This window comes from Gouania willdenowi, chromosome 3, assembly GCF_900634775.1.
Source record: "Gouania willdenowi chromosome 3, fGouWil2.1, whole genome shotgun sequence".
Classification (NCBI taxonomy): Eukaryota; Metazoa; Chordata; class Actinopteri; order Blenniiformes; family Gobiesocidae; genus Gouania; species Gouania willdenowi.
The window spans coordinates 34,304,011-34,325,095 of NC_041046.1; the positions used below are offsets into that span (position 1 = coordinate 34,304,011).

The 21,085-nt window shown below is 36.5% G+C and overlaps 1 protein-coding gene across 2 annotated transcripts in view; it reads right to left on the minus strand.

Annotated features, from left to right (window-relative positions):
• pcdh9 (protocadherin 9) overlaps window positions 1-21,085 on the minus strand; it is a 240,541-nt gene that overhangs the window by 51,317 nt on the left and 168,139 nt on the right. The window contains exon 4 of one of the 2 annotated variants that reach the window (XM_028477262.1): window positions 15,186-15,261. In XM_028477262.1, the coding sequence (XP_028333063.1) occupies window positions 15,186-15,261 (76 nt within the window). Of the gene's footprint in view, window positions 1-15,185; window positions 15,388-21,085 lie in introns of both variants that reach the window. The other variant, XM_028477261.1, reaches the window with a different exon arrangement.

Sequence of the window (21,085 nt, forward strand, 5' to 3'; positions counted from 1 at the left end):
ACTGCTCTGATAATGACTGAGGCTAGTGTGAGACAATGTTTACCAGCTGACACCACTGCCCTGTTCTCTCTCTCTCTCTCTCTCTCTCTCTCTCTGCTTCAGCAAGCATTTCCATTTTGCTCACTTCTGAAGCTCCTGCCTAATTTCTCTTTGGAGACAGAAATCCTTTAAACCCCATTGTATCCTGGGGCAACATATTTACTGAGGGGTGGCTTTTCCAATACCTGAGATATTAACACTGCTCCCAGATTTATGAATCCACTCCACCATCACCGAGCTTGGTCAGAGGCCCGCGAGACTTCACCCACTGACTTCGCCTTCACACAATGGGATTTTGGTCCCAGGGGAAACAAACAAACATAAACATGCTCTTCTTTTAAAGGAGAATAGAACATAGATCATCCAGGGAACACAGAATTGCCACAAAAAATAAGAGCTGCGACTCCAACACTATGCTATCCAGAAACTTTGTGAGCTACATGACCAGATAAAAATGAGGAAAAAACACATTAATATTTAATTATCTCTATGGTAAAGTGATATTCAAACTAGTTATCTCAGTTGTATTATACTAAGAGCATGGAGCTGTAGTCAAATGATGTGTGACAGTCATCGACTGTTTTTGGCATCCCATCTCAGTGGCATCACTGGCTGTCTGCGAGTGAGGAGGTAGGACGGCTGCCAGACTTAGTGACAGCCTGTTATTTGTTTATCCTGGATGCTCAATTGCTGGGCATCTGTACAACAGAAACAACAAAGCTGCTGGCATGCAATTTAATGTATTTTAAAGGCCTTGCTTGTCAATTTGGTATGTTTTAAATAGAGAAAATGCTTTTTATAAACTGGCCCAATTTTTGTAATAAAGCATTCATGAAACATGTCATAATTAATATAAATGTAATGTCAAAAAAACACAAACTGTAATATGTTACCTGTTTTGATGTTTTTGTTGTTTTTAACACCAGGGTATATTTCACTTGTCAAAATACAGGTAATACTGTGGTCACTGGTTATCTAAAGATGGTGAAAGTAGAACTGGCCCTTGCAGTAGACATATGTGCCAAGAAAACTCGTTTATTTTCATTCTCTCAATGAATGAATAAACGATTGACCAAAGTCAACATGAAAACAGTTCCTTGGTTACATTAAAACATGTCAACTGTAGAACCGCTGAAAATGTGTCTTTTCAACGAATGTTTTATAATGAATATTAGATTTATATAAGTAGCTTTGAAGAATTAGGAAAAATGTCAGTATTTTACCATATGCGGAGTTTGCGGGGGGCATTGCCCCCCTGATGATCAAAAGCTTTCATTTGAGTTTTCCCAAATTCATTTGAAAAAAATGAAATTCTGAATATAATTTACATCATATTCAAATATTTTAAGTACCAACAACACAGTGACTAGAAAAGGATAAAATGGTGATATAAAAATCAAAGGTTCACAAAATAAAACCAACTAAAAAAGTTTTAATAAACATCGCAGGCACTCAGTAGTCTCATATGTCATGTGTCAGAGTGCACTTGTCTGAATATAAAGCGGTAGATTGAGCGGTTGTTGTGGTAATCTACTCGTCCCCCTCCCCCGCGACAAAATCGGCATCCACCGGCCACGGAAGCACATAGACAATCAGTGAAGGAGAGACTTTTAATTCCACAATCTACGTTGTTGGACTTTTAAATGCTCTCCCTCCATGTTAAAGGGTATCTCCCATATTAAAGCACATGTATCAAGTGCTGTATGATATATAATGTAGAACATCATAAATAATAACACTGCTTAATTTGAGCAACTTTACTCTCTTATTCTTTAAAGCTGCACTACCTGATTCTTGAACCACGACAGAGGGCCATGGCTGAATTCAAACCGTAAATCCCATCCCCCACTCTGATAATCCCTCCCAGTCTCCTCCTCTCACGGAAATGAACAAAATCGCGCTCGAGAGCTGAACGTGCACTACATTAGATTACCTGTCGAGAAAGAAAAACAGCCACTTGCGCAACCAAAGTTAGTCCAAGACTGAAAACATGTTCGCACCGTGCACACGCTTCACTATATATCGCGGCAGCCAATAAGGAGGCTCATTCGTGGGCTCTGCTCACCCCTCCTTTCTGTAAATCCTGTGACTGGAGCTGGAGAGGGTGACCGCCAAGACTTTGTCATCTGGGGTTTTATGAATTAAAATAATTAATTATAACACACAGACAGCACGCAGAAGTACAATTTTTTCAGAAATGATTGCTTTTACGATATACTATATGATACTAATAAAAAAAAAAATTCTAATTAAAGAAAATATCATGTACCCCAGCTTTAAGATACAAGAGGTTGCTGAACATTTCAAGCTGCATTTTGGAAGGTTCATAATACAGCTTTAGAAATTTATGTTACACATAAGAGAAATAATAATAGTAATAAAAACAGTTAGATTGGTACATTTGTTTTCATTCCTTATTGCGTTCTATATATAATATTTTTTTTTCTGCCCGCCCGCCAAGAGTTTGCTTATGTATTTTACATTTTGTGGCGTGACAGAAATCCAGTGGAATAACACAATGAGTAGAAAAACAAATGTGAATAAACCTTTAAAACCTTCTTCCTCCCACTACTAACTCAATTATAAATGGCTATAAATGTATCATTGCAATAGGATTATGATGACAACCTACAACTATATTGTAAAAGTGTGACATAGTGGAAATGTTTGGTTTGCTGAATGTACAAAACAGTTGAAACTGTCAAAGAAGTGGTTGTGGACTGTTTTGAAACTTTTGATTGATCTCTATTATGTCGACGTACACTGACATTTAAGTCAAAGTACTGGGGCACAAAATCCAGGTCTTTTTGTCTCTTTTCCTTAGACTTTAAATGGATTTCCCTCTGTAATTGGTGAAGTCATTCTGAAGTGAAATCTCAAAACGTTGACTTTTTGCTATTTATTGTATGAGTAAATATCTATGATGCTGTCATTTAGACTAATTGCTTGTTTTTAGCACTGCCTCTGGATCTTGTGATACAGTTGTAATACAATTTGTATTCTGCTTCATTATTACATGAGTTCAAAAGTGAATCTTTAGACTATCAATGACGAAAAACCCAACGACAAATCTGCTGAGTAACTTCATTTTCCTGTTCAAAAGGCGCACATGGAATGACACAAAAATCCAAACCTGTCCACGTTTTTAAAACTCTTTCACCAATACTAAGCCTATACTTCTATACCAAGGACAAACAATGCAAATCAACTAGTACATTTTGAAAATAATGGTCCTATTAAAATCAAGTAAAACTGCATGAATACATAAAAAACACAATAGAAGGAGAGAAAAACATCTTATTTTGTTACTCAACCAAATTCTATGATGGCATATTTATCTGCCAATACATCAGTAAGAACACGTTCACACCAGGAAATCCTGGCTCACTTTAACTGCTCCAGGATTTCATACCTTGTGTGAACACGCAACAAGAGTCTGAAGCAGATCCAAGGAGCAAACTCAACTCTAGATGAAAACAGTGGTGACTGACATACAGCAGGACAGGAGAAGTGAGTCAGAAAGTCATATTTGAGCCAAGTCCATGACTATTCTTTAGTGAAAGTTGCCTAAAACGCTTGAACACTGTTGGGATTTTTTAAAAAAAATCATTCAAAAAGCAGCAAACAGCATCAAAATGCCAACTAAATTTCTAGTAAACCAAACGGAAATGATATTCCTGCTGCTGACTGATACCGGAGAAACAAAGAAGTACCAGCAGTCAAGTTAGAAAGTAGATTATGCAAAAGTTGCACATGTTAACACTCCTTTGTAAGTCATACAACATTTTCCACAACAGTAATCCTGTCGGCACTAAGGTACAATGCAACGAGAGGCTGCCAATCCTTCTTTCTATAGATGAACATTCAGAGCACTAGGGAAATTTAGCACGAGGAGTTTGGCTCCAACATTTAAAAAAAAAAAAAAAACAACAACCAGGCACTATTTTTCTGCCCGCAGCACATTTTCACAATATTGTGAGAACAAAACAGACAACCCAGTGACAACAACAACAAAAAAAAAAAGATAATCACGAAATTCATGAAAATTACATTTGTAAAAAGCCAACCCCCGTAACATTCTGCCATTTCATTAAATTTAATATAATGTTTTTGAGTGCAATGCAAGCTTAATTTAGAGGTTACTTCTGCGACATGGATAGTTGGCAGAGAGGGAACAGCCCTGAATGCAATACATCAACTGGGGAGTTATCCACATGCTCCTGTCCATTAAAGATTAATTGCTAAAGTGGTTCCATTTTCATGGACGACAAAGTAACAATCTCACATTTGAGCATTCTGTCCAACCCCACTGTCCCTAGTCTACAGCAGCCATGCTGTATTACCATGGATCTCATCTACTCATCCCCTCAGATTGAACTTTACTTCAGCTTCATTTCATGAATCTTGCATACAATTTTGCTTCTTCAGCTTCGGTTAAAAAAAACTTATCCTCAAATATTTCTTCAGACGCTGTCACACTGGTGGCAAAAACCTTCTTAAACAAAGGGATTGACATCAATTTTGTTGATATAAAAAAAGGACTAAAAACCCAGCATGACAAACAACAATATATCCTACTAATAAAGTTTCTAGATTTGTAACTCTTATTAGTTTAAAAGAAACATCCTGCATTGACTGACAATGTAATTTTCTTCCAATGTCTGCATGTCTTCAGAGGTTAACACAACAACGTAGTGAAAACGTTGCATCTCTTATTCTTGAAAAAAGCATTTGTTTTTATCTTTTTATTCAGCCTCTTCTCCGAAAAAAACCTACCCATAACAAACAATGTTTTTCAAAGTTTCTACATGACCTACATGGTAATTTTAAGATTGTAGCAGGACCCTTAGTGGTTACAGATAATGTGAAACTTTTGAAATTTATGATACAGTGACAAAAAAACAGGTTTGAAATACATAGAAATCTGTAGCCCGCCCAAAAAACTCATAGATTTACATCTAATATTAAGCCAATTCTCCATAGGGAAGGCTATAAAGGCAGAAAAAAAATCTAATGTATGGACATCAACTGCAGCACGTTTGGTGATAATAAACAATAGACAAAAGATACACGTGTTTGTACAAAAAAAGTTCAGGCGGAAGCCCACATTGCCACAACTGTACCAAATGTTTTCACAAGTTTGGGAACAAGTGTGTAACGGTACTATGTCAGTCAAACTGATCATTTTTAGTCTCATTTTTGACCACTAGCTGTTGTAATTTGGCTTAAAATAAACATATCCATTTTTATCCAAGTTTGTGCTGTGCCATGCATAATGCTAGTTTTGGTTCGACTCGATGCAGTTACGCATGGGTCTAATTCAACAATGCTTTGACCAATCACAATGCTTGAATGCAGCGTTGTAAAACTCAGGACCCGTAAAAATTGGTGATATCAAACACTGTGAGCGGGCTTTAGCCCTGGCCAATCAGAACTGCTGTAAAGGAGGGACTTGCCATTTTACGCACGAGCGCTATGCGCTCATTGGATAGATTTCTCAACTGTCAGTAATGCCGCCGTGTTTATATCCTGATCTTGTGGCGTTGTTTTGGAACGTAACAGCTCGTCTTTATTAGGGGGAAGAAATAAAAAGAGGGAGAAGTGTTACACCTCAGTGAAGGGGAAATACAAGGTGTAATGAGGGAGGAAAAGACAAAGAAGGAAGAGAGCGTGTTGTTGGTATAACATGATGCCACTAGTGGAATCATAACATAACCTAATCGCTAGAGCGGACATGGACTCGTCTATAAACGGTCGCATTTACAGACCTTGGAGTCGCTGTTAGCTTACCAATAAACAGGAAGAGATTCGTCACCTTTATAATAAGTGTCGACTAAGGCCAAGGGAGGCTGACTTGATAAAACTGTATCATGTTTTTTTGCAGTCAGTGCCTTCTCCTCGTCCTTCTCTCTCTTTTCTGTTACAGGTGATGTGAAGCTGATGATGGCAGTTTCTGATCTGTGGTTCACGGCTCAACTAGTCTGAGACACTCTGATGTTCTATCTCTCTATCCTGTTCTGTTGGTCCTTCTGTCCACTAACCCCAACCAGTCGAGGCAGATGTCTGCCACCTCTGAACCTGGTTCTAACGGAGATTTCTGCCTATTAAAAGGAAGTTTTTTTCTTCCCACTGTCTCTAAATGCTTGTTCATGTGGATATTGTTGGGTTTTTTTCCTTATTATTTTGAATTTTATATCTTGATAGCGCTATGAAATTACCTTTGTTGTAATTTGCACTATATAAATGAAGATTGATTGATTGATAGTGCAGTGACATTTGTTCTGCCAGTGTAGTAACAATAAAGAGGGAATGAGTGTATGCTTGCATAGGTGACAGATCTACTTGTTGAGAGCAAACATTTCTAAGTTTTGTTACGTGAGCTAACCTGAAGTCCCAGACAAGCCTCCAACTTCACTTTATTTCTTTGAATTATTTTTGCTGAAATATTTTCTTAGAGATTTATTAAAGACTTAATTTTTAAGTTGAAGGATTAAAAACCATGTTCACACTTGACTGAGCTTAAAATTACAGAGCAGTGCTCTTGTAAAACCATTTAGTGAAAATGGCAGTGATTTGCGTGTGGAATCACATCCAAACAGAGATGAGGCAATAAGTTGTAAAAGTGATGATGTTTTATTGTATGCCAAGCAGCGTCACACATTTGTTCTGCTTTTGAGAATAATTTACTTATCTCTCCAAGAGGTGAGGAATGGTGAAAACCAACAAATATCAGGAAGTGTGCTTTAAACAGTTTAGTTCAAATTATAGTTTTTACTATGATTTGTGTAATGAATATGTCAGGAGTCCACTGTCTGAATGTTGAACTGCTATTGTACTTATCACTGTCATCACTCTTGTTATGGGAATATTGTACATGGCAACATTCTGTGGTATTTTACTTTTATCATTCTGGCATAGCAAAAATTATAAAATTTGGTGTTATTAGTAATTAATAACAGGGTTAAATCAAAGTTATGTTAAAAACAATGATCGCACATTAATGTCCAGTGAAAATTCTTAAACTGACTGACCTTTAAAATGAGTTTTTGATAAAACATAAATACAAATACAAAAAACACAAGGTCTTAAAAATTAATTCCTATCATGAACAGCACTTTACTCTATTATACAGTAGCTATTTAGAATCAGCTTTATAGGCTATCATGGGAAGAAACAATGTTCGACAACACTCTTCTTTAATTTAATTACATTCTCTTACAACCTATTAAATAAAATGATCCAAATATCAATTTCTACACAAAGCTTTAAACAAAATAGAGCATTGCAGAAACATTCATTATTGAATGAGTTTGTGTTTTTTAAGGCTTTTGCAACTCTTAAGTGTGTGATACCATGCCAAGCTGGGATCTTATAGAAGTATTCTCAAAATTAAATAAAGCAAAACATATTCTAGTTAAGCCTAATAAATCACAAAGCTATCAACCAGAACACTGTTTAAATTTTCGGACAGTTTAACATATCTAAATCACATCAGGATTAACACTTGGACAAAGCTTATTCGTGTTTTCAACATTAAAATTTTTTATTTTTTTTATTCTTGTTTTTCTTTTGTCAGCACATGCTGTCAAAGGTCAACACTACAAAAAGTGCAATCATTATGAGACAGCAATGCATGTTTTGTTATTGCAATAAAATAAATTGATTTATTTTATTGCTTAATTGTGACCATCACCAGCCCTCCCTAAGGAAGGGTAAGAAATATTTTGTTATAGGGAGGATATAAAAAGGGAGAACAGTGTTACACCTAGGTGGAGGGGGAGGGGAAAGGGAGCAGGGAGGAGAGACTCAAGGTAGGAAATAGAAAGGGTGGGGAAGAATAGACCATCCCACAGTAATAGTGAGATGTGAAGCCGCAGATCATTAATAATTAATTATATTCTGTATATTTGATGAAAATGTACACAAATACTGATCATGCAATACATTTAGGAAAAGCTTCTCCTTTTGGTAGACAGCGATGAGTGATACACAGTAACTGTGTCTTATTCAGAGTACAATTTATTCTCTTCTATTGGGGCATTAGAAATGTTTGTTTACCCAGTATGCAGGTACAATAAATTAGGCTTCACACTATAATCTGTCACTTACAGGATACCGGTAACCATTTTGAAATCTAATATTATATAATTAAAAATATGCAGGATTAGAAGAAATATTAGATCATGTATTTTGAATTGAATCAATCAATGAAAATAAGATAGAAAATTCTGTCCAATCTCATTTTATTCGTTGAAGGTTGCAACACGTTATTGTGAAAGGAAGAGACGTAATGTTCAAGCAGCTCTGAACGGGAAACTTTGTGGATTGACTTTGTGGCCGTGAGAAAGGAAATAACACATTTGTAAACATCTAGATTTTAAAGTTTCAACCTTGTGACAGAAAGAAAGGATGTGCTCGTGCAAATAATATACGTACATCCTTACATTTTGATAAGACTTTATTCAATGTTATTTGTTTTGTTTTTCACCAATTTCTGAAAAGTCTAAAAACACACAAGTGAAAGGAAACACAAATATGCTCGCTTAAAGGTCACTTAAGGCAAATATATATCTGAAATAAGTCTTGTGCAAGTGTGTTTCCAGCAAGCAGCATGCAAATATCACCATTATATCTCCTTTTATTAGGTCTGTTTGCAATAGTGTTTTAATAAATCAGATATCTGTGGTTTATCATACATATGTCTTATTTTTGTGAATGTTTAGATCACATTTGACTCAAACAAGCCTGAGGTCATCACGCTTAATGCAATTTGCTGTTTCATGGTCTGCATTTGAAGCTTTTTAATTGTCGTTAAACAATAACCTTTCGCATTATATGAGATCCACATGCTCCGGCAACTCATTCAAATTTAATCTGCGAGTCGTTTTCTATTGGCCTTTGACTTTGTATGTGTGAGCATGTCTGCATTTCTTCAAGCACAATTGTGCAAAAGGATCTTTTGGTCTCTCTGCTCTGTGTTGCTTCAATGTTTTTAAATAATTCATATAGCACTTTAGTCAATATCCATTGTTTAAAATCTATCTCACCCAACTCACTAATGTTTTTCCCCCCTCTAAATACTCGCCTTTCATTCATTATCCCAGCTTCATCCATGCAGATCTAATCTGAGGGAAAAAACATCAATTGTGATCAATCCTTTAGAATCTAAACTCATTTTCATATCGTCTTGTATTAAATCCGTATTGTTTTCTGAAGATAATAGGAGTCATGTATTTGTTTTTGTGTGCATTTGGGAAAAGAAAAAAAAAAAAGAAGAAGAATAAATGTATTCCTTTTCCACATTCACTGAATTCATCTTCTGGGGTTTAGATGAATAAACAACATTGGAGCTTTTTTTCCTGCCAGTGTTCTGTAAGGGAGCCCCTGACATAAATTATGTGGAATTTAAAGCATTTTCCAAAGTTCAGACCCAAATGCATTTTTCTTTAAGAATTTTTTTTTGCATTTTCAAAGCATTTTATAATTAAAAAAAACTCTCAGATCTGTATTTTTTTTTATTTATTATTCATTTATTTATATATATATATATATATATATATATATATTTTGAGATAACTTCAGTAGTGTCTTCTGTAGAAAGCTTTTGGACATTGCCTCACGGGAAACCAAGCGGTCAACCCGCCGGCAATTTTTCCCCCCCCCAAGGTTTACCTAGGGCTGTTTCTTAACTGCAACAGAATCGTAATTTGGTTTACTGTTTGTACGAGACAATAGTTGTCTCGTGGGTAAATTTATCACTTTGAAATATATTTCTGAATAATACTATATGAATTGTACATGACCAGGGATACTTAACACAATAAATATTGATATGATTTAAAGAAATTAGCCCATTGGCAAGAATGTTATAAACAAAAATAATATGCAATGTATTCATTAATTTATCTTCTGACCCACAATGCACTAGGGGTGTAAAGAGTAATCAGTCTAGATCGATTATTCAATTGTTTGATCAATGATTTAGTCAAATTGATCTAAAGTATAAACATAGATATCCATCGCCATTTTATCTTCCACTTTGTTAAAACATCAAATGTTAGTTGGTGAGAAAAAAGGTTTTTCAAAGAATGTTTTTCATATAAAATCTTTAAACACTCAGGCAATAAAATCCTCACAATGTATCAATATTGTGTTTTTATTCTTTAGTGTGAAAAAAAAAAAACCCCCAGATTATTGTCTGACATCAATCGCAGGCCTCTAAATCGAATCAAATCAAAATCCTATCATGGTAGGTGACATGTGACATGAGCAAATATGGAATCGTTCTGATAATTGACATCGTATCGGAATGAATCAGCTGATTTACACTCCTACTGTACAAAGAAATGATCCATAAGTAATTTTATATTTTATTTTTTTTTTCCCCTGCTTTTTCTGTTGTTGGATCCACCACTATCCATCGGTCTACATGTTTTACTTCCTCCCATCAACATGTTTTCACGGCTCATGATAAAATAGTTTTATATAACGATGATTTAAAGAGAGGGCGTGTAATGTAGGTAAAAGTTAAAAAGGATGATTTAAAAACACCCTTAACCTTTAAAATCAATGATTACTAGGAAATAGAGTCCTGCGGGATCTCCCAGTCCTCAGAAAACCTATTCACACATGCACACACACACACACACACACCACTCTTCATAAAGTGTTCATTTCTTCACAGAAAGATCCCACGTTTCCTGAAACTGCTTTGTTCAGTCGACAATAGCCCATCTGTTATGTTATCCTCCAAACTTTTGTCTTCATTAGGGACTTTTTCATCTTTGCATTTGATAAGATCCTGTTTTAAAATCTGTAGTAAAGCTTTACCGGTTACATCCAAGTATAACCCATAGACGTGTGAAACACTCTTTATTCTTTGCAAAAAGAAAAGTGTTTTACATCAGATGTACAGTATGATGTGCTAACTCAGATGAAAGCAAAACTGTTCACAGCTCGTCTCCATTTAGTTTTCTCCTCTTCAACAAAAAAGGCTGTAGTTTGTGGTCAGTTATGATATATTTTTATTTTTGAATTCACATTTACTGAATTTTTTTTTGAAGTTTTTTTTTATTTATATATATATATATATATATATATATATATATATATATGTATATATATATATATATATATATATACGCGTGGACTAAATTAACCTAAAGTCAATATTTTTTTTTTTACTTGTCACAACAAAATTAAAAAAGATGTTTAATAATTTTAGGAATCATATCTTCTCATTATTGTATTTTGAACAATGGCATTTCATAAAAAGAATTCCGTCAAACCTTGAACGAAGCATTGTGAAGAGACCACCCACGTCGAGCTTCTTTTTGAAAATGTACTGACAGAGGTTGATTTCATTTGTGTTAAAAAAAAAAAACACACACTTTACACCTCAGCTTACAACATAAAATAAGTGTCAAACATCAGATGCTTTTTGCCTTTGCTTGCATGGCTGACTGATTATGTACACTGAGGTGGAAAACAGTGTGAGGCTTTTTAAGTCTGACAAAGCGTTCCTGAAAACTTGTTAACCTGAGACCAGTGAGATCACGTATCTGAGATCCCCACAACAGGTAAAAAAACATCGCTCACAGAAATGACAAAAAAAAGAAAAATCATTATCCTGTCAGGCAGCAGGTCAGTGATCAGAGGACGGTGTTGTCAGGGAGAAGAATTTTCTGACAGGCAAACAAACACTAACAAAATAGAAAGCCAGTGATTAAGGACAGGAGTGATGCCTAATGTTTGAATACTAACCAGCTGAGGTCACCAGTCCAAGTATGCAATTAAGGATGTGACAAGTCATTAGATTTTCTCCAACTTTTATATCTGAAACTTAATACAATAATTCTCATGCTGCATGAACACTACAATAACCCTGGATCAGGATTTCACAATGGTGTGTCAAAGCATTTGGGCAATACTTACATAAAGTAGGCTACAGTAAATTTCTACTGTAACTTTCTACTTCCGCTATGTAAGATATGATGGCATCCCATAAGTGGTGTTAAAATGTACACTGTGGGGGCACACAAAAATATGATCATCTGATCCAAGGGCTATATTATATTATATTATATTAAAATAATGACTGATCTGAGCAGAAAATGAAATTGTGGGGGTGGTTGGTGTATATTTTTTCAAGTTTTCTGCTATTTTTGTAGATCCAAAGTGGCTGTGACAAAGTAAGATTTTTGAATGGATGCTCAGAGAGGGATGCCTTCATAATCAAAGTTAAAATATATACATATTACATGCATTTAAGACTATTAAAATGTACAAATATAATGAGGAGCACTGAAATATTAAGCAACACTAGCCCGGCCCCATCAGCTAATAGCAGCTGTTAACAACTGACAGCATCCATCTCCTAATTCAGTTAATCAGCCAGCTGATGGTGTTCCATGCTTCCCATTGGTTAGAGTTAGTCACAGTGCTGTATTTAAACCACTGCAACACACCTGCTTCCACGCGCTTTGTCTACAAACGCCTCTCAACATACCCCCACCCTAGCTCCTCCTCTTCTTTCTAATTAAACAGTGTCTCCCATTGCCGTTTAATGTCTGTGCTTCTGTTTTAGGGGGGTCCTGTTGACCGCTCTCTCTGCTTATGCCTTTCCATGTAGCTTATGGAAGGGCAGAAAGTTCCCAGAACAGAGCATTACCACCAAATCTAAACTGCATGCTAATAGACAATCTGACTAAAGTGATTCTGACTGATAGATCTGGAATGGAAAATGACTTTTTTTTTTAACTCCCCCTCAAGTCAACCAGTCATCATTTTAACTGGTCTGATTGTCTTACTGGTATTTACACTAAATGTTTAGAATAAACCATATAATAATGCTCAGCCATCCTAAGATGTTTTAATGTAGTTTATAGTGACTGTGAAAAACTGCGTGAAATTACATGTGAGGCACCATTATTATCACTCATTAGCAGCATTAGCTTCTGTACTGTCTCATTCAGCTTGCTAATGTAGCATCCAGGACACACATTTAATGTAAAAATGATTTATTCTGAGATCACAGAGTGTTTAGGGTTGTTTCGCCAAAAATGCTACTCTCACCACAGCATTTCTATATTCAAGCCACTGTATCTGACTCTGTGTTATATTTTTTGCAAACAGTATAATACATCATGAATTAAACATCTTTGAAGACCTCTGGAATTTAGCAATAACAGAGAAATGTTACGATGTCTGAGTAAGATCAAAGGCAATTACGTACTGTTCATTCAAGGATGACTCATAATGTACCACAAAATCACCCATATTTTTATGTGTAAACTTCAAATAGCACCATAATATGCTGTTGTCCTCTTTAGAAATATTCTCCTGGTAAAATATGCTAAAATAGTGTTTTAATGACCCTTTTTGGGAATGACCATGTATTAATCACTGCAGAAAATGAAAGTACGCAATACAGAAAAATACATTCACACCTGGCTAAATGGAAGTAAAAACAAACTAAATATTATTGGGGTGACTGCGCCCTAACCTTGCAGTAGGTGACAATATTCATGTAAATAAACTTTGCTTTTCCAAACACACATTTCCTTTTATCGGTTTTTCCTATTCATCAAAGATTCCTGCCATGTGGTGGTCTTATCAAAATTAAAGATGCTGTTTTTTAAATTTTTCAAATGCTAATTAAATATTGTGCATTTGTTACCAACTGGCCTTTTTCTTTTTTCTGGTCATGGATTTGAATAATACGGTTTTAATTTTACACATTGCTGTCAGAGTAATTTAGACCAGGGGCTCTCAACTGGTCTCACCCTGGGACTAACATTTTTCCACGGCCATTTAATCGCGACCCGCGTTTTACAAACGTAGCTGTTGAAAACACACATTCACTTTTTTAAAACGTAAACCTATATATTTTCCTGTGCAACATGAATTTCACAGCATGTCTGTCAAAATAAACGTTTGTTTCAAAATAAAAGACAAGTCCAACATGAGAGACTAAGTATCTATGTATTTTTGACCAGCTGTTCATGACCCACTTTTGGGTCCTGACCCACCAGTTGAGAATCACTGCTCTAAAGGACAGGATTTGGCCTCCGGGCCTTGAGTTTGAGATGTCCTTTAAAAAGTACATTTCTATAGTAACAGTTGGAATGTGTATTTTGAACAATGTGTATTAAAATGTCTGCAAACTTTCCTCTGATACGTGAAATAAAATGAGTTATCTATGTAGATTTGCAAGCAAAGGAGTGCAACAAAGAGCATGCCCGTCGTCCATGTGCAACCCTGTTTATTTGTTAAGACAATGAGTCATTCAGCCTGCACCGTGCTCACTGACAGCATCTGCCAACTGTGAGTACATCTGCTTAGTTAGAGTGTATGAAATCATGCGCGCGTGCAGTTTACTCGCAGCACTTGCATTAGTGTATTTCTGACTGCTTCACCCTCAGCAGGCGAGCTGGCACCAACCTTGGGGCGACGTGCTTGATCTCTTAGCGTACGCCTCACCTTTAAATGATAAAATGAGAAAACTGGGTCGGGGATGTACATTCCCATCAGAAATAGTGGGAAGTTAACATCTTCAACCGAGCACCAAGACTTCCAACAGGGAAATCATCTCTAAATAAATCAAATGAGCTTCACAAATAGGTAAGGAGCCTATGGGAGGCCTTGGTTTGCTCCTGGGAGGAATGAACAAGTGACGGGGATGATTAACTGAGAAATGAATGACCTGCTCGTGCATCCACTAAAAACCTACTTGAGCAATAAAAAGACACCAAATTAAATGGTATTTGAGTCCTTCATGGAAAGCAGGTGTTGTTTTTTTCTTCTGTAAGAAATGTATTTCTATTTCCATGTGAGTAATTCTTTTTTATGCGAAAAAACCGAACATCTTTGTCTCATTAAACTTGTACCAGTGAGACAAAGGGCTATCATACGTTTTATAGAAAAATACGTAGACAAATGAAGAAGATTAGATTATATATTTGAAAGAAATGCGTAATTACCAAGCCGCCAAAATTAATCAAAGCAAACATCTGTTTTGAAAGATTGTACAATACATCATTAGACCCACACTGTTGGCTGCTGAGTAAATTGAAGTAAGAATAAAGTACAAACAGAGATTTACAAGGAAAGTGGTCATGCATGTGTAGTCTGGGAATAAAACTCACCAGAGTTGGGATCGGAGTTTCCGTCAGCTTCGGTCCTCTTATCGGGGGAGGCCTGTTCGTAGAAGTCGTCCTGCGCCTGCACCAGAGGGAGAGGTTGTGTGAGGAGGGAGCCACTGCCTACAGGCTCATGGTCCCCCAGACCGCTGTCACTGCAGCTCTCCTGAGAGCCATCCGGCAGGTGAAACGTGACGCGCCGCTGTGACTAGAACCAAGAGCACAAGACAGAGCCTCTGATGTTAGTGCTCTGTTCTGCCCCCTCATTTTTCTTTCACAGTGATATTTTACACTGAGCTGAACAAGCTCACGCATGCTGCCTTCGACACTGAGTACTGATCGGGACTGCAGTGTGAAAATAAATTTGCCTGCATGATGTAAAATGTAGGATACATCATCGCTACGGGACTCGGAGTGATTGACGAACGGGCCTGTTTTGACTTGAGCCGAGATATTGATGGCAGGGAGAACTTAAGCATTATAAATACAGTCACGTTTCACTGCACAATGACAACCAATAACAGTATGCAAATCAGCATCATCTACTGTTTCATGAAATACATCAAGGTGAAAAGTGTATAATTTGTGACTACTTCATAAATACATAGTGTGATTAATGTTTAACATAATATAGGAAGGCCATTAAATATTGCAATAGTCTTGTCGGAGTGTTGAGACATTTGTCACAATACTGGCTGCAGGCCCATTTACAACATCTTGCATAGTTTGTGTTGTCAATTTGTTTTATGCATTGGCAAAGTGTGTAAAGCCTGTTAACATAGTCGAAGTTCCCCACAGGATGTCTCCAGTGAAATTTGAGATTCTTGCCGGGGGGGCAAAAGAAAAAATAGAATTAAATATATAGACCGTCTCAAGATTCATGCCAACCACAGTGTGTGTAACATTTACAATAAAGCATCAGGCCAGACGCTGCTTTCTGCTTCATTTTGGCTGCAGTACCTTGCATTAACTGCTGGGTGCAGTGTTGCGTCACCATTTACATTGTGAAGAAGAATTGCGCAACAGAAAAAGAACCAACCTAAAGTCTCAAAAGGGTGGGAATATTGCACTGAAAACTCATACTACACTAGAGATAGAACTAACATTTGCAACAGGAAACCAGCAGTAATATGTTAGAATCAAAGCAACAGAAAATTATTTACATGGTGAAGAAGAATTGCGGCAATAAATAACTATTTTTAAAAAAACAACAAATGAATTCATTTATATTTTGTACAGTCACTGTGTTTAATGACACTTAAAATAGTTGTATATTATTTACATTATATTAAGAATTGCATATTTTCTAGTGTTGTCAAGAGATTAAAAAAATGGTGTGATTAATTAATTGTGCTCTGTAATTAATTAATCTGTTTTTTAATCACACCTAAAATGTGTCTTTATAAAGCAATTTATTGTTTTTAACAGACCTGAACAGATGCAGGCGTAGCATTTACATTCCACTGTATTTGAGACTAGTCCCAAGGGCTACGTGTCATATTGCTGTGTACTTTAGTCCATCTCCAAATAATAAAAAACACAAATGCAATAAAACATCAGGACTTGTTCATTTTGACTCTGAACCCTGTCATCTTGTCCAGTTTTGGCAACACGGCGTGCTTGAAGCATATAGCAGTTAGCATTGTCTGAGTGACTGCACTAGCTGTCCATACTAGCTGCTACATGTTTAGCATTGAGGTTGTAGCAAAGCCTGCAAAGCTCTGGTGTTCGGCAAACACTTTTTTGCTAGCTTTGCACACAACTAGGCTTGTGTTTTCCATCCGGTGTTTTCATAAGTCAAAATTGTAGCCTGTGCATCAGTATTATGGGTATACTGGGAACTCTTGAAATGAGAAAGAATCCACACTGTTTGGAATGCTAATAAAAGTGACAGCCCTGATTTCTTTGAATGAAATTAATTTGCTCCCCCTCCCCCCACAAACTCGGCGTATGATCCAACACCCAGCTTTCACTGAGTAGTCAGTGATACGTATATGATGCATTATGGCAACATTCACATGCATGCACACGTGGCCTCGCAGCCCATTCTTAAAGCCACTTTTGATTGAATTCCGAATTTTTAATTCCAAGTGTCTGTTCTGCTCGCTCTAATGACATTTTCCTCAGGCTTTTTCATAAGTCCAGACACAAGCCTCCAGCTAACCTTTCGTAAGCACAAAGAGGTCCCTGCCACATCCTTGGTGATGACAGACAGCGATGGGTTTTACAGTAATTATTGGCAAAAGCAAAGGTCACCCCATCTGCAGGCTAATGCAAATGATCTCATTATATATTTTAGAACGGCTCCAAAAGCACGCAAGATTCAATGAAACACAAAGGAGAATACAAAAATGACACAAATGAGGCGTTACAGGAAGCAGCGTTTGGGAATGGGCAGCAGAGCGAGACAGTGAGACTTATTATAACTCACTATGGGTAGTAATAGTTTGTAGGAAAGATTATGAAGAGTGAATGCAGGTACCATTTTTACTACATCAATGAGTAGGTGAGTAAATGTCACTTCTGGCGAGAAAGTAAAAATCTCCATGAAGCACACACAACGTCTTTTGCGACAGCTCATTAGGTAATGTTGTAATAACATCTTAATGTGAGTTGAAGCATGTCATTTGTGGACATATCTCCCCTCTTGTTGAAAAGATAACATGTGCTTGGCTAATTAACATTAGATGAGTATTATTTTTACACAATGCAGATAACAAAGAAGCTGCAGACTTAGTGGAGTAGCTGAACAGACAGGGTTTTTTTTGTCAGAGCTAATTGTATTCATAATAATAATAATAATAATGCTAAAACATTTGTCCTTTGTATAAAGACATACAGTAGTAAACAAAACTGGTGCTGTGTTGTATTAATGGCGGATTCTGGCTTGTGGTATTCATGATAATCTGTTAACTGTGATTTTTTTGTTTTCTTTGAGGGATTATATATAATTTCACTGTGTCCATAACTATTGTAGTGTGATGATGACAATGTTGTTCCTATTTTTCATTGTTAAATGAAGGAGGAAGCTAAACGAAACTTCTAGGCAAAGTCCGTCTCCCACATGCTTGTGTTATGGTAAAATGGAGGCTACCCGTCAACAACACATACACAGGCCTTGACTTTGAGTTTAAGTAGAAGTAAGTGAAGGTGTCAACCACATCTTTTGTTTTATGGGAACTTTCGCATAGTTCTACTCTCTGACAAATGTCTAACAGGGAAGACAGAGTCGACTTTAGGTGAGGATTAAACTACAGCGAGCAAATAAAAGGGAATTAAGTTGTTATATTTGCATTATTTTATACTATTGGTACAAGTGCCTGGAATTTGAATAGCGTATTCACATTATTCCTTGGGAGATTTATGTAGAGATTGATATCTGACCACTATCTGCTCCTAGTAAAAATGGTAATTTTATTTAAAGGTCTCATGTCATGCTATTTTTCACCCATCTCCATTTGTTCTAAGAACCCAAAAACATAGTATTTGAAGTTTATTTTCTCAAACTCGCCTGTTTTCCAGAGTTTTAGCCTCTGAAAAGTCACTTTCTGAGCAACACAGGCTGATTTGGGGTTACTTATGAATATTCATGAGTGGGCGTGTCTATAGAGGGAACACTTACTTCCTCCTCCCCAAACGGTGACGCAGGGCCAGAGGACAGCCCGCCCTCCTCCCACCCACTCTGTAGCCAAGTTCATGCTGCTTTATTTACACGAGACAGAGCGTGGGGGCGGGGCGTTCACTGGTACATACATAGACTGTAGAAAATACATGCTCACCTTCGTGGGCGTGTCTGTTTACATGTGAATCACGGCAGAGAGCTTCCAGGAGGCGCGGCTTCTCCAGCTCAGTGCTGCGTCAAATTTTTCATCAAAATGAGAACACGTCATCAAATTGGAGCGAGGGGTTTGTGCTCACACTGCAGTAAGAAAGGAGCAAATCACCCTCTAGCTAATGATTGAGGGAATCAATGAAAAAACACTTTGGGCATGTGTATGAAGCCCAAATAGCACTTTTATGTTTAAAGCACAGAAAAGTTTAGCGTAACATGGGCCCTTTAAACTAAAGTTTCTTTAAAAGACAGGGGTTGCCAATTAGCCAAGGGTAGAAACCTGTTTTGTCCCTGTTAAATAAACAAAGAAAATGCAACAAAATGTTATAAGAGAAAAAACTGGTTGACAGTTTATGTTAAGTTTATAGTCTATATCGAAGATCGTGTGTTCACTGTCTGTGTGAAAACAAAGACATTTGAAGTAAGTATATTTTTCCTGTTTTTTGTTTTTTTTAATCTATTTCTCACACATTAAGTTGCACCCATACACTAGCAAGCTGTTTAAAAAGATAGACCTTTACCAAATGTTGTGATTTCCATTCAAAGAGTGTCAAATTTCGAATAGAAATTAAAATCACTAAATATGTGCAATTTGTATCCATTGTCAGTTACTGATATTTAATTTGAACCCAATGGCTGTGTAAAACAAAAACTGCAATTATACTGGGAAATGATATAATCATGATACATATACTTTTGGAAAGTAAAGTAAAAATTAAAAATTAAGGTAGCAGAGAAAGCATCTGTGTCGTCACTTAATTGTGATTTTTTAAGGTAGAAACATTGCTGGCAGGTCATAATGTGCATGTGTTTGGATATTCAGAAAATTGCTGTCAAATGCTAGTTAAAAAATGTGTTGGTTTTGTTTGTTATTAATGTACAAGTTTATGTTTATTACAGAGCGAGCTTGAAGATGTTTGTATTACACTGTTGCTGACAGTCACTCGTCGTGATATTAGCATAAAACCAGCTTAAACTATCCTTGCTGCCAGTTTACATGATATTATGGCTTATCATGCCTGCTAACCCTTTTATCCGCTTGTTTTCATAATTTCCCTGACCAAACACACTTGCTTAAATAAACACTAAACAAATAGCAGCACTTTGCTGCTCCAAGGTTTAACTTCTAGCAAGCGTGGAAATAATCAGGAATAGCTTTTCCCATATAATCTGACAGAGGCGAGAAGTCAACACGAGACATCCAGAACAACTTTGTGCATGTTTGGAGAGTGCCCAAAAGTGTAGAGGTTTAGGATCAAAGGATAAAAGTTCCTCATACTTTTGCTGATCTGTATATTTTCATTTGCAACAAGAGCACTAAGAGAGAAAACCTCCGCCAAGCACCAAAATAACAGTGTTAGCCACTTTAAAGGCTTGTAAGAAATTGCAATCCCCATTTATAACAATATAGTCAGTTGTTTTTCATGAGATTCTTCGCCAATCACGAGAGATAGGGATTTTTTGATTTTTCAAATTGATCCAAAATTAGTATATTATATTGATCCCGATTTCCTTCATAATTTAATGGAATCTTTCATAGCATAATCTTTAAAGTGTAAGTACACCCCCAGGTTTTTGCTGACCTGGCACAGGAAACTCAAAAAATGCCTTCATTATAGGCATTGCTCCTAGAGTAGTTAAGACACGCCCAGTTCCACATGAAGCGGTCGTAGTACACAAATATTTTAAGTGCCATAAAACAGTGACTGTACAAAATATACAGTTATATGAAATAGTTTGCTGTTCTTTTAAAAATGTGTTCTCAGTGAAAAGGTTCCACACTTTTGAGAGTTTAGGTTGGTTCTTCTTCAGTGCGCAATGTAAATGGTGAAGCGACACTGCGTCCAGCAGTTCATGTATGGTACTGCAGCCAAAATGAAGCAAAAAGGGGCCATGAAATTACAACATTAATTATGTTACTAATCATTTTTGCATTAATGTACATGTTACACAAATTGTGCTTGGTGAAACACCATATATATATATATATATATATATATATATATAAAATTCTAATTTATCTTTTGTCCCTCCCCCGGCAATAGCCACAGTGTCAGTTTGGCAAACAGTGACG